The sequence below is a fragment of the Frankliniella occidentalis genome, unplaced genomic scaffold (assembly GCF_000697945.3).
Source record: "Frankliniella occidentalis isolate FOCC.00 unplaced genomic scaffold, Focc_3.1 Scaffold101, whole genome shotgun sequence".
Taxonomy (NCBI): domain Eukaryota; kingdom Metazoa; phylum Arthropoda; class Insecta; order Thysanoptera; family Thripidae; genus Frankliniella; species Frankliniella occidentalis.
This window is the reverse complement of record NW_026267230.1, coordinates 270,999-284,953: the sequence shown is the minus strand read 5'-3', so window position 1 is coordinate 284,953 and position 13,955 is coordinate 270,999. Positions and strand designations below refer to the sequence as shown.

The 13,955-nt window shown below is 37.7% G+C and overlaps 2 protein-coding genes across 5 annotated transcripts; both read left to right on the top strand.

Moving 5' to 3' along the window:
• Window positions 1–390: 390 nt before the first annotated feature.
• LOC113209769 (protein adenylyltransferase Fic) lies at window positions 391–4,030 on the top strand. Its single transcript, XM_026427450.2, has 7 exons — window positions 391–880; window positions 1,238–1,434; window positions 1,531–1,710; window positions 1,792–1,958; window positions 2,056–2,310; window positions 2,401–2,485; window positions 2,557–4,030. Exons 1-7 carry the CDS (start codon window positions 640–642, stop codon window positions 2,827–2,829), a joined length of 1,398 nt encoding a protein of 465 aa, XP_026283235.1. The 5' UTR covers window positions 391–639; the 3' UTR covers window positions 2,830–4,030.
• A 528-nt stretch (window positions 4,031–4,558) lies between these two features.
• On the top strand, window positions 4,559–13,693 carry LOC113212668 (telomere-associated protein RIF1). 4 transcript variants are annotated; one of them, XM_052269746.1, is made up of 14 exons: window positions 4,559–4,696; window positions 5,153–5,275; window positions 5,361–6,368; window positions 6,460–6,638; window positions 6,722–10,360; window positions 10,446–10,713; window positions 10,789–10,900; window positions 10,983–11,085; window positions 11,192–11,653; window positions 11,735–11,816; window positions 11,969–12,104; window positions 12,193–12,238; window positions 12,341–12,393; window positions 12,473–13,693. In XM_052269746.1, exons 2-14 carry the CDS (start codon window positions 5,172–5,174, stop codon window positions 13,091–13,093), a joined length of 6,813 nt encoding a protein of 2,270 aa, XP_052125706.1. In that variant the 5' UTR covers window positions 4,559–4,696; window positions 5,153–5,171; the 3' UTR covers window positions 13,094–13,693. The 4 variants fall into 4 exon arrangements, with proteins under 4 accessions (XP_052125706.1, XP_052125703.1, XP_052125704.1 ...); XM_052269743.1 differs by having other exon boundaries at window positions 11,192–11,816; XM_052269744.1 differs by having other exon boundaries at window positions 4,652–4,748; window positions 11,192–11,816.
• Window positions 13,694–13,955: the final 262 nt, after the last annotated feature.

The window sequence follows — 13,955 nt, the reverse complement described above, 5'->3', positions numbered from 1 at the left end:
ACCAGATTGTCTGCTCTCAACTTCCTCCTACTTTTCGTAAGAGTGATGTGCCATATTGGCTTGTTCTAAATGTTCTTAACATGAACGTTGAACAATGTCCTTTCTTTTACATTCGGTTCTGCAATGTGAAGTGCTATCTTGAGTAAAGGTGCTATCTGCCTAGCTGGCTTAGCTTAGTCAAATTAATCTTGAGAAAGGGTACATCAAGGATAAATCAAGGGTAAACTCCTATCCTATGCTGCCTGACCCTTCTTGTCTTTTCTCAAGTCCTGTGTGATGATTTGACTTTGCCGCCGCTGTCGATCTTTCTTTTTTCGCTCCTATTACGACCCGTAAACGTCTCATCTTCAATGCAACGCAAACGTCCTAGCCTCGCAACCCCGGCCTTTGTTTCCGGAAACACAAACAAACCCAACTCCCGAGTATGTTTTGGTCAGAAACGATATGATTGTGTGATTATGTTACCAGTTTTTAAAGTCTGTTGACCACGTCATCTCAGTTATACTGTGACTATCGTCATGATTCTCACACATGATCAGTTAGGAATCGGATTAAAGAAATGCCTTTTGTTTGGTAACCGTTTGAGGGCTCACAACAACTGTCACAAGCTGCGCCTAACCTATTTGTTCTGCTGGTAACATGACACGATTGACATCTTTAGTGGTATTTTTCGCTGGAATAGCATGTGCTATCTTCATCCCCTTTTTCTCGCACTATTTGGGGTTCCATTCTGAAAGCATTTGGAAGACTAAATTCAAACAAAAAGCTTTTACAGCTATTCCTGATGAAGACCAGATTCGAGTGTCTGAAGATATCCATCTGGAAGTTGCTCTGAGAGCTGCAAGTGATGTTAATGTTGCTGATATCAATCGAAATTCTGGTGAGACTTTAGTTATGGTTGTCCCACTATTATTACACTGTTCGGAAAAGGTCACATGAAGGGCCCGAACCCCTTCTAAGCCTTTTAAGCCAAGAGTGATTTCTCCAGTGTGTCGACACTTTTTGACACTCGAGGAGTGGAGCGGAGTAGCGTGAGCGGCCAATTTGGCCAATCACAGCTCACTCGACACTACTCTGCTCCACTCCTTGACACAACTTGTGTTGAGAAGTCTCCACACATTGGAGAATTCAGACACACTCCAAAATCTGAACAGTGAAGTAATAGTGGGACAACTGCATCTGTTAGTTCTGTTATTGCTCAGTTCTGTTTCTTAACAACTTGTGTCTTGATCTGTAGCTGCTGAGGCAGAAGCAGAAGGCTCACTGCATGCTGCACTTGAAATGAAGCGTCAGGGGAAGCTAGAAAAAGCTTTAAAACTTTTTGAGCATGCATACATACTTGCTCCTTTACATACTGATATCCTCAACCATTATGGAGAATTTCTAGAAGACACTCAAAAGGATATAATTATGGCTGATCAGTTATACTTCCAGGTAAGTCTTCATAAGGATCAAGTCTTGGTGAAGATTTTTCTGCCTTTATTCTAACTCTATACTGATCAAAAGAGTTTGTGTTTGTTGAATTTTTAGGCACTTACATATTCACCTGGTAATACCAGAGCTCTTGTTAATAGACAACGCACAGCTCATGTTGTTGAGCGAATGGACCTTGCAGTACTGCAGCGTATTGATAGAAAGAGGGACGAGGTATCAGCCATACCTGATCATGCACCAGGATTAAGAAGAGCAAAGAAAGAAGCTTACTTCCAAGTAACTAACTAACTGCCTGCTTTTCTACTAGAAAGTAGTCTGTTAAAAGATTTATTCTAATCATTTTTAAAAAAATTCTAGCATATATATCATACAGTTGGTATTGAAGGGAATACAATGACACTTTCTCAAACAAGATCAATTCTGGAGACTAGAATGGCAGTTGGTGGGAAAAGTTTAATAGAGCATAACGAGATTTTAGGTTTGGATGCAGCAATGAAATTTATTAACTCTTCCCTTATTAATCGGTAAGAAGATATATCAAATTTTCTATCTAAAATATTAGTGAGACCATTTTTTAAATTTCAGTTTTCATTAATCATATTTTCCAAATATCTTTTTCAGTCTTGGAATGATTACTGTTGAAGATATACTAGAAATTCATCGGAGGGTCCTGGGCTATGTGGATCCTATTGAAGGAGGTTCTTTCAGACGTACCCAAGTGTATGTTGGTGGTCATATTCCTCCACACCCTTCAAACATTTATTCTCTAATGGGGGAATTCATTTTGTGGCTTAACTCAGAGCAAGCAGCTAGAATGCATCCTGTCCGGTATGCAGCTCTTGCCCATTACAAATTAGTCGCAATTCACCCATTCAGGTATACGAAATATTTTGTGTTTTTATTCTTTTAAAATTTGTGTGTTTTCTTAATTTGGTATTTCATACATGTTATCAATTTCATTCGCAGTGATGGCAATGGTAGAACTTCTCGACTTCTTATGAATGCCATTCTTATGCAAGCAGGTTTTCCTCCTGTGATTATTCTGAAACAAGTAAGTCTCCCAACGTCTTCAAACTGTTAAAAATTGCAGTATTTTCATGTTTTCCTTCATTAACATTACAGGATCGCAGCCACTACTACAAACATCTTGAAATGGCAAATAGAGGAGATGTCCGACCTTTTGTACGTTTCATTGCCGAATGCACTGAACGAACTTTAGATCTCTTTCTTTGGGCCACCTCTGAATATGCTCAAGAATTTCCTGCTCTAGAGACTATTAAAGACTCCAGTCGGACTATTTTTGTGGATGAGAGTAGTTTGAAAGTTGATTCATCCATTTATGCTGATGTAGAAGCATCTACTTGTGATGCTTCTGACTGTGATAACTTTGATTAAATTTTTTCAGATGTAGTTTTTGTTGAGTTAAAAGGTGGGTTCACAATCAACTACCTTATGCTAAACGTGTTTTTCTTAAGCAAAGTCCACTTAAAAGTACATCTTATTGTTGGTACTTTTGCATACCCTAAGCAAAATCATGCCGAACTGAGGCAGTGATTTCTCATAGCTCCAGGGTTGTTGTGAACGCTCCATGCGGATGATATAGTACTCTTAGCTGAAGAAGAACATATTTAGTCTAAGAGAGCTGATTGTGAACCCACAATCTTTAATCGTTGTGTTTTTATTTATTTATCTTGAGATTCTGTGATCTTCTTTTACCTTGTGTCACTGTTTTCATCAGAGCATAGTCATTGCCAAGTGCCCTCTATTTTCAGTATACTTTTTTGTGTTCTTTGTACCTTTAGTAATAATGAGGTATGTTCAAATTTTACTCACCATTTTCAGTGATTACAAAGCAGTATTACATTTATTAATTCAGATTACCCTGTAGCCTACAAACCTGTTACTCATGTATATTCAGTGCTTTGTTTATTAATACATTTGTGTGTGAGATTGCCACATCACAATTGTTTAAGGGTCTCATTGCAGAACACGGATTTATGGATTGTGATTTTCCTGAAGGCTTTAGGCTTGAGGCTCAAGCTAATAGAAATTTATGGGTTTTACTCTTGTCTCTTGCCATAGACAATTTCTGAAGAGAAAATATATGAAGACTTAAACTGTTTCTCACTCCTGAAGACTTAACTGTGAGAGGAGTTCTAGACACTGGGCAATCGGACAAGAACTCCTCTCTTGAACTCTCGTTTTCACCTCATGTCGTATGTACCTTTCAATCGGAAATGGTCAGGGTGGAACTTCAGAGGTATTTTTCCTCAAATTGCAATGGAGTTTGGTGAATTTTAATGATGAATTTCTATGATTTCTGACAGAAGTTCATGAAGTTGAACTTTAAAGTAAGTTGATCAATATTGGGCCTATTTCCCCTTGCACTCCTTCAGCAGAGTATTTCATTTATGTTTTGTTTGTGACCTAGTCTTGTTTCAAGTTCCTAGAACTGAGCTGGTCTTGGTTTCTGCTGTTTTGTTTATTCATTAATTAGTCTATAATTTATTTGATTTTATTATTGAAAACTTCCAATGTGTCTCACCATTTTGTTATTATTGTCTTCCGAAATATATACTCAAATAGCAACTGGAAATTTTTTTGAAAATTACTTTATTTAATAAATTTGGTTTTCAGGAGAAAATAAACCGTTGTTGTTTTGGGTGTGAACTGCTTGTTCCTCGTGCCAAAACGCGCCTCCACCCTTCTCCCTCTTTCTCACTATCCAGTCCACCCTCATCTTCGTGTTTCTACGAGTTTCTATGAGTTATTAGGCTGTATCACCTTAACAGAAATAACAGATGATAAATAACAGATAATAGATCTATCTTGCACAGGGTTATTCACAATGAACATATTTAACAATAAATGCTACTTTATAGAGGAATAAACCATGACCAAACAGCATTAATAACCTTCCTGAAATGGATCTGTTAAAGGTATACCAGAGATAACTACCTGAGGTGATACAGACTTAGTGTGTGCTCCAATGATGATTCCATGTCAAAATAATAATACTGACTATGAGCCAGGATAAAGGATAAAATATGGACCCTAATAACAAGGTTCGAATATCCCGCACAAACTTTGAAAACTTTGCTGTAAATCTGCATGATACAGAGGGCGGTAGGAAAAAGGCGGCAACAAGCTACCCGCGCAACAACTGAACGTGGTGTGGTAAACGAAGAAGAAAAGAAGGGTTGAAGTGAAGAGAAGGAATTCAGACAAGAAGTGGAAGTTGGCCTGTTTTTGTGCGCAATTTGTGAGTTAATTTGAAGACGATTTATCCAACTAATATGATTGTTGTGATACGGGTTTGTCATTTACCTTAAAGGGTGTAGAAGGTCTCTATAGCCTATGATGCTACTCCGCTCATTTATCGATGTGTTGTCCCCGGGCGTTTCTAGTGGTTGCCTTTCATACGTAAATATCAATTTATAGTAATTTATCGTGCAATTGGTTTTTCTTAGTTTATTTTTCGTGTACTCTTATGATAAAGGTGACACTCTTGAACATCATGACGTCTTTCCAAGGTCTTTGGTTATGTGTGTCTTTGTCATGAAGGGCCCTTGGTTAAAAAGACAGAGCGCGCGCACCGCGCGTGTCCTTGTTTGTGTACTTTGTACGTGGTGAAGGGTTATGGGAGTTGTGATTTTGTATTTCAAGTTAAACTAGACCAACAATTATTTTATGCATGATGGTAACTATTTCCTCACAGGTAGAACATAGTATTTAAGATGAAGGAAAAAGATGGAAGCAATACGGAGGATATCTTGGCGCAACTCAGCAACACAAGAACTTCTGAAACGGTTTTAAAATCACTTTACCCAAAGCTTAGTGGGTATGTTATATTTTAATGCTAACTCTTCCTTTGTGAAGTAATTTTTTTTTCCTATGAGTAACCTACGTTGTCTTTTTTTCTTTAGTGTCACCCTTTCCAATGTGCAACGGATCCGATTATTGAAGCTTGTGATACTTCATGTTTCAAAAGATGGCTGCTCTATAGACTTACAGTCAATTGCTCTTGAATCAGGACTCTCCATTGTTAAAGCAGATTCATCTACAAATCCTGCGAGTGGTGCTATCTTTAACTTCTTTGAAGTTTGCTGCAAGTTAGTGAAGGATTATGTCATCAAACCCAGTGACCAAGCAATTGATGCAGTTGCCCTAGCTTTAAAAGTTCTCTCATGTATGAATGCAATGACAGCAAGTAAAATGTTCTCCAACAAGGGAGATGACATATTTCTTAGCAACCTTATTTTATGCTTAAAGAAAGACAAGTTAAAGCTGCCCACATTATCTCTGCTAGCAGTTTGTTTGTCTGAACCAACTTCCAAGACTTTTGTAAAGGATGAAATATCATTTGTTCAAGCAATTTATCCATTACTTTTTAATCTAGAAGATTCCAACATTAGAAGTACTGCTCTGTCAGTTATGCTCAAAACAACAATAAAATCAAAGGTTCAGCCATTCTGGAATCAGTTAAAAGAAGACACTCAACGTGAGTACTGTAAACATATGGTTGAAATGGTAAACCAAAAGTTAAATTGGCCTGAAGTTTGGCAGTTTGTTGTGAAGATGTTTGGAGAAGAACTTCATTCTGGAGGACAATTAATAAACCATATGTTGGAGGTACTGGAACGCGCTTTTAAGCACTCAGACTTTGAGTGGACCCGTGTACAAGCCTTTGTGTGCTGGAATACTCTTATTGATAACTTTAAAAGTGGTCTCAAGAACAAAAAGCGAATTGATCTAATCATGATACCTCTCAAAGCTAATAACCATAGGATTGAAATTTTAGCATCAGCTAAATTGAACACCTACAATCATCTCTTTACTTCCCTTGGAAAAGATTTAATCACCTATCCTGATGTGCTGTCAAGCTTCTTTGCATTCTGTTTTGGATCTGAAAAAGTAACATGTCCTCCAGTAAAGTGAGTCTCTTTTTCTGATTTTATGTTGTCATGCTTTATTGTGAATTTACTTAGTTTTACATTGTTATGTGTTAATGTGTTTCTGTCTTAGGTCCTATACTTCTTTGCATGAGGATTGTGTTAATTCCATCAGCAAAGTTTTTTCATCCCCTTTTATCAAAGAAGTGTTCAACAAGATCCACAAGGAACTGATACAGGCTGTTGGAGACTGTTTCATGTTAGAAAATGTAAAATCAGAACTGTTAACAACTCTCTGGGACAGCCTCATGAGTCAGTATAGCTTTTTTAATCTAATCTAATTTTTGTGTTCAATACCTGAATCCCAAAATGTATCTAAATCTGCTTATTAACAGGTCTTGTGCAGCAGCAAGAAGGAACGGATGTTGTCAAGGAACTTTTTAATGTCGTGAATAGTCTAGTAAATAAAGCAGCTACTGGAGAAACAAGTGCCAACTTCAAAATGAGACGCAGTATTAGCCCACCGGGTAGCCCACTGGGCCCACGTCCTGTCAACAAAGATTTGGGCAGAAGAATTGTATTGATAATATTACATAGCATCGTTCACGGCAAATCTGCACTGCCGACAAATATGTTTAGAAACAGTACCCTGTACATTGGATCTTTTGATGTCATGAACGGAACCCCTCCTCTGCTTTTTATTGAGTGGCTTTTTTCCCCAGCTTTGAAGTTGGGGGCTGCCAACACTAAAGTGTACAAGCAATTATTATCAAAGATAATATCACTTAAGCGAGATGAATCCGCCCAATTCATGGAATTTACCCAGCAAGTTTTGAAGAAGCTGCTTGTAATTGATGAAAGTTTCCCTTCAGATATCAAGATTTTATTTTACAAGTATGCTGCTGACAATTGGTGTACACTAGTTGATGAAATAGTGTTGTATATTCAAAACCAAGGGAGCATTAATCAAGGAGATGCTGCTGAACATGATTTTCGAGCCTTATATTCTGTACTTATGTTTCCTGTTCAATATCTTTCCGTAGATTTTGAGCTTGTTAAAGTTTGCAGTCTACCTTGGAAAAATCTCTTTTATGAATCCTGTCAACAAGCTGCCCTTCTTGCAACGGCTTCAATTCAACATCTTTGTGAAGAAATTTGTATTCGTTTAGTTGTTTTCAGCAAACGAAATACGTCTCCCTTGCAACACGCTTCTATTTTCTTCTTCTTTACTAACATTTTGAATGTTGTTCACGGTAGATTTAGTTCTGTCAAGAGAGCAAAATGGGTTCAAGAACATATTTCAGGTGTTGTGAAGGAACTGAATCACCTGTCATTTGATGAAGAGATGGTATTTAGTCAGGCTGCTATCTGTATTGATCATTGTCTTCAACATAGCTCAGTTACTAAAGAAGTTGTCATTAATCTTAATCCCATCTTGTGCTCTTTATTGAATGTAAAGATAAGTACTCCTGACCGAATTGATGATTTGTGCTCTGCTTTGGGCTCCCTCAAACAAGCCTCCATCACAATACATCAACATGGTGTGCACAAGGAGACTGTAAGCACCATGTTAAAAAATGTAATTTTGGCTGGAAAGAATCATGTGAATCAGAAGATTAAGGCCTCTATTACTCAGTTAAGCAATTTTTCTGAAGAGAAAATGTCTCCTGAAAAAGAGAAGTCTTTGTATCTTGTGAATGGAAGTACCTTAGCTAATTGTGCTTCTCCCAAGTCGTTCAGCAAGAAATTACCTACAATTCAAATGTCACCCTCAAATTTGTCACCTGGCAACTCCAAGAGGAAGGTTCAAGTTATAAGTTGTGCTCCAGATGGAAAATTTGTTCGCATTGAGACACCTCCAAAGAAGATAATTTTAACTGAACATCAAAAGGAGGTAAGAAGAGAAAGACGCCAAGATATTCCAGCTCTGTATCAGGACCTCTCTCAAGCCTCTCAGAGTATGACTCAAGATGTTACTCAAGATGTTATTCCCCTTTCCACTTCACCCAAGAAGAGGCCAAATGGTATAACCTTAGATGAAGATGCTGTCATGGACACAGGTGATGTTGATACCAATATCCAGGTGCTTTACTCAAAAACAATTGACTCACCTGCGTCTTCAAAGAAGGTTAAGATGGAATGTGAGTCCAACTTGGATGTTCCTAGTTTCACACCCCCTGCTGGTTTTGTTTTGCCTCTTACTACTGGTGACACTACTTCAAAATCTGAGAGTAAAGGCAATAGTTCTGAAAGTACTGCTACAAAAATTGAGGAGTATACGGGGAAAGAAAATGAAGACAGTTCTATTGCTTCAAAAGCAGAGAAGCTTATGAAGAAAACAACACGAGCCAACACACGTAGCAGCACCTCTACTAATTTGACAACACGCAGTGGTAAGATAGTAACAAGAACCAGTTTGTCCTTGACCTCAGAGCCTGATCTATTGAAGAAGAAAAGATCTGCCAGAAAGTCTTTACCAGTTCATAGTTCTGAAGAAATTCTTAAAAAGAACTCTGTTGAAAATTTAGAGTCTGATACTACTGATACTGAAAGCATAAGTAGTAACACTAGTGATGCCAGTGGCTCTGGCATAAAGTCAGCGAAGATGCAAGGTGTTCATAAAAGACGCTCACTGAAAAGAGAGTTGTCTCTTGAACTGTCAGCAGATTCTGAGAAAAACGCTAACGGTCCCAAGAACACAGCAGTTACAGCTGATGAGAAAAAAGAAAAGAATGGGAAAGTAAGCCCTCTTGAAAAGTCTAAGAAGAACAGCCAGGATTTGTCACAGAAAAAGGTTGGGGGTAAGGTGTTAACTAGGAGTCGCTCTAACTCTAGTTTGGATGACCTTGTCAATACTAGTTCTGTCAAACTTGTGAAAGAAGACGTTAGCACTGACTCCTCGATCAGGCCAATGAGTCCCATTGTTGAATCTAATCTTATGTTGGAAAGATCACAAGATGAAAGTTGCCGGTTTCCGAAACATAATGGAGTTGATTTAGTTGCTCAACAAAATGACGTCATACCAGAAGATGAAACTTCAGCTGGTGCCAGTCGAATTACTAGAAAAGTTGTTAAATCTTGTGCTTCTCCTGTTCCAAATTTATCTGCTAAATCTATCAGTCCTCAAATCTCAAAACCAGTCATCATTAAAAACGAAAAGGTTTCAGATACAAGCAATGGAACTGTTAACAAACAGAAAGACTCACCTAAACTTTGTGAGACAATCAAGCAATCTGATGTTATAGAAGTAGGAGCTGACTGTACCTTAGAGGAACATGGTGTTTTAGATAGCAGTTCACAAGAATCACAAGAAATAATAGAAAGTTCACAAGAACCTATGAGCAAGATGAAACAATGTGTTGTTAGTCTTGAGCTGTTCCGATGTGCTGAACCAAATGAGAAAAGGGAATTGGAGGACGTGATTGTGAAGAGTGGTCCTGATTCATGTAGTCCTTTTAAAGTTCTTCCCAAAAGTGTGGATGAGATATCTCCAACAACTCAGAAACTTGTATGTCGGTCACTTAACATGGATGGTGATATGGATGACTCTGTCCCATTATCAGCTTTGAAAATGAAAACTTCGACCGTAGCAGAAAACACAGTCATGTCACCTGAAAAAGATTTGAAAAGTACGCTGTCAAGTTCCCATGAAACGTCAGAGCCTCATGTTTCGCCAAAGAAGGCTTCAGTCAGTGGTGCTATAGTAAAAGGCTCTCCCAAAAAAGCCTATCAGTCAGAGAATGAAAAGAACCAAGAGTCTGCTTCAGTTGCTGAGTCACTTCCACCATCATGGAACAGTTCTATGCCTGAATGGATGCATGAGAAAAAGAGTTCACCCTCTAGTAAGACTCTGAGGATTGTTCGTACACCTACTTCAAGAAGTCAAGCTTTCTTGAAGTCTGTCTCCCCTCCTAAGCCAACTGATATGTCACCAATCTCTTCTCCTGTTCAACCAAAAAGGATTCAAAAGACGGAATTGCAAAGCAATACCACTCCCATTATTAATAGATCTAGTCGTGCTGCACAATTGTTGGGTAAGTTGCACAATATGTAAAACAATTCTCACCATTGTAGTTTTTGAAAAAATACATGAATGTATGTATTTTCTGAATTTCTTAGGATTGGGACAAGCCGCTGCTGCGAGAGGTGGCGAAACTGTGGTTTCAAATGGCAACAGATCCAATCGATCTGAGGCAGAAGAGAACGAAGTGATTGTTTCTGCTTCAACTTCTACATCCTCCGGTACCTGTGTTGTTTCAAACACAATGGCCACCAGTGTGGTCAATGCCTCTGTAACCACTGTCTCTGTTGTGGCTTCTCCATCAGTTAGAAGACAAGGAAGGCTACTAGAAATGGCTACCCCTCAAAAAAGTTTAGAGGATGAAGGGTAGGGTGACTGTCTTGTTGTGTGTATTAGTTATCATGTCAAAGACTTATTTCATCAGAATCTCATATTTTGTAGGCTGAAGAAAGATTGGATTCGCAAAACACCATGTGCTACTGCAACTCCAGACACAAGTATCTTGAAAAGGAAAAGAGAAGTAGATTCTGATGCACCATCTCCTAGTTTAAAGGTAATATTAAAACAACTACATCTTAGTTCAGAAATTTTTCATGCTATGCTTCTTATTAAACTGGGCTTCAATTTTATTTTAGAGGAAAAGAGTTAGCTTTAGAGACCCTCCATTATCAAGTTTACTCAGATTTAATGAAACTGCTGAAACTCCAGGAACAGTATTCAGCTCCGACCCATCTGACAGTATGTATATGCATTGACGCTTCTCAACACATGTTAAAAACCCTGTTGATTTTTGAAAATTCATCTCTCTCTTTTTCTTATCTTTTTTTTTTACCCCTTTACTCAGATTTGGATATGGCAGCTGAGATCTTGCCAATAGACCAAGATCAGGAGATCTCTAAAACTGTTGTGGAGATTGAGGCTGAAGTTCAATCCACTCAGAAAGCTACAGACACATGTTCTGCGACAAATGAAAGTTCATCTTCAACTAATCTAGATATACCGATTGAAGCTACTATTCCAAGCGGCATTGGCTCAAAGAAGAGAAAGGCTTCAGGAAATGACGAGTGTAATGACAATCTGAAAGACAGACCGGTGATCAGTACTAGGGTCAGTAGTAGTGATAATGGGACTCACATGCTGAGATCTGCAAGTCCTGACAAACGAGATCATGATAATCAAAGAAATTCCAAAAAAAGCAGTAAATCAGTCTCTGCACCGAGAGAAAATTTCCAAACCCCTGAAATTGAAAATGAAGAAAGTTCTGATTCAGATGAAATGGAAGTAGACGAAGATGCACAAAACCAAGGTGAATGTCTTGAGACTAATAGCGAACAATTGGAAGCTGGAACTGAAGGCATGCTAGATGATCTTCCTCATTTACCATCAGGCTTGTCACCGGTCTACCAAAATCTTTTGGATTGCACTCACCCAGTTGAGTGTATTTCGTCAAAATTGACGACTCCAGTCTGGTAAGATAACATTTATTTCCTAAGTAAAATAATTTCATAGTAATAAGTAAAATATATATTTATAGTAATATCTATCTATATAGTAAGTAATATAATATTATTTTTCTCTTTGTCATGTTAATCTAATCTAAATTCATCCCAAATGTTAACAGGAAGAAATCACTTCTGCGGGAGTTTTCAGAGCAAGGCATCCACACTGTTGGTGACCTAGCCAAATTGACGCAAGAAAGGCTTGATCGCCTTTCTGTTAAACCTCCTAAAAGAACAAACGTCTGCAGTGTTCTTGAGGTGCAGTAGTACATTTTTAGATCTACTTTTCTGTTGTAGATTAGTATATTTGGCTCTTTGTTTACAAGCCCATTCTCTACTTTTCTAGGACTTTGAAAAACGCCATGCCCACTCCGGTTCTCATTTAATTTGTGGTATGTTTTCAAGACTTTTTTTTGTTTTTCTTAAATTTCAAACTTTTATTTTATTTTGAATTGCTATCTTACAGAATGTGTGTGTGTCTTAATCTGTTTCAGGGAGTTCCAAAGATGTTATTACACCTTTTGATCAACCAGGACACAGCTTAAAGGTTTGTTGAAATTCACAGTATTAATATTAAAGTTTTACTCAGTGATGAAATGACTGTTCTTATTTCCTTCTGGTTTTAGGATGCACTTGCCACTGCATCGGATGAAGAGATTATAACAAAACTAACTGAATTAGGGAGGATGCCCAAATTTTGTCCTTTAGTAATAAAAGCATCTGAGCCTCATGATGTTGCTGAAAACATAGCTAAAATAAAAAATGTTCTGCAAGCTCTTCCTGTAGATACAGTTGCTGAAATGTATTTATCTCAAGTTGGTAAAAGCAGTGGAAGAGTAGAGAAGAATGTATCGGTGGAGGGGCTTGCTTTGATTTTAAGTCGAGTTCAAGCTGGAGTTTTGCAAGATACCATATTTCCTGCTGTGCCGTCTATTTTATCATCTGTTCATTCTGACGCAATGCGAAATTACGTCTTACGAGAGTTTTCTCCTTCAGAAATTGTGCAGCAAATGGACAATGATAAGATGTACCAGTTGTTGGATGCTATTTCTGCCAGGCTAGGTACTGGAGAGTTTGCCTCTAAGGTACTTTCAAAACTGAATGAAAAGGAAATTGCTCAGCATTTAGATGAGTCTCATATTGAAAGGACAGTAAAGGCACTCCTTTCCAAACTTGACTTCAGACAAAGCTTAAAGTTTCTCTTTGATCATGGACAGGATATTCTTAAAGAGCCTAATAATAAATAAATGAGGCATGTACATGATTTTAAGTGACTAGGTGATAAGAAGTTCCTAAAGTCTGTTTTTTATACTATGACATCTTTATTGTACGTACTCACTATTATGAATGACATTAGTTATGTTCAATGTGACTGAATTACAATATTAGAAATCATTAGAAATCTCTGCCGACGTCATCTGTACTCCTATACAGTATTCCAGTAGTTTTTTTCTTTTATTGTTTTGTTTTTAGGCTGGGTGTCTGCATGTCACACTGTAGTTATTAAGTTATTTAAATAGACTGCCTTGTGGGTTTTCAATTTTCAGTGCCTTTATGTTCACTGAAAGAAACTCCTGACATGAATCACTGTCAGACTTCCTATTTCATAGTGTTTCCAATTTTAACTGCCAAGATGAAATTGAATTAAATTCTGTGATATTTATCCCCCGTGTTTTTTCTTCTGTGTAGCAGTTTTAAAAATTAAATCGTTATAGCAGTAAAATGACTAAGATAAAGTGTTTTACCATTTTAAGTCTAATCAATTACCTGCTGTATACTTGAATATTGGATTGTCCTTACTTCACATTGTAGTGGTGAATAATAAAAATGAATGAATGAGCTTAAAATGAGTTATGTTTGGGAAGTCCCCTCACCGGGTTCCCCCACACTGCTAGGGTTGAGGGTTAGTTAAGGTGATTGCTTTACAGCCTTTATAAGGCTTTCAAACTAGAAAAATTTGTCATGTTTGAGCTAGGACATACGTTTTTTTTATATTGGATTTTCTGATTTCGAGAGTGGGCGAAGGGAGACGGCCCCGATTGTCCGAACCTAATTTATCTATTTTAGTAAATAAAATGAGTAAAGTAGTTAATTACATTATGTTATTTC

Excerpts from the sequence above, each read along its gene's own strand:
- LOC113209769 (XM_026427450.2), top strand. The coding sequence starts at position 640 with ATGACACGATTGACATCTTTAGTGGTATTTTTCGCTGGAATAGCATGT. Across the intron at positions 881-1,237 it reads TGATATCAATCGAAATTCTG|CTGCTGAGGCAGAAGCAGAA; the intron begins GTGAGACTTTAG and ends CTTGATCTGTAG. Across the intron at positions 2,311-2,400 it reads GTCGCAATTCACCCATTCAG|TGATGGCAATGGTAGAACTT; the intron begins GTATACGAAATA and ends TTTCATTCGCAG.
- LOC113212668 (XM_052269743.1), top strand. The coding sequence starts at position 5,172 with ATGAAGGAAAAAGATGGAAGCAATACGGAGGATATCTTGGCGCAACTC. Across the intron at positions 6,639-6,721 it reads TCTCTGGGACAGCCTCATGA|GTCTTGTGCAGCAGCAAGAA; the intron begins GTCAGTATAGCT and ends GCTTATTAACAG. Across the intron at positions 12,394-12,472 it reads AACCAGGACACAGCTTAAAG|GATGCACTTGCCACTGCATC; the intron begins GTTTGTTGAAAT and ends TTCTGGTTTTAG.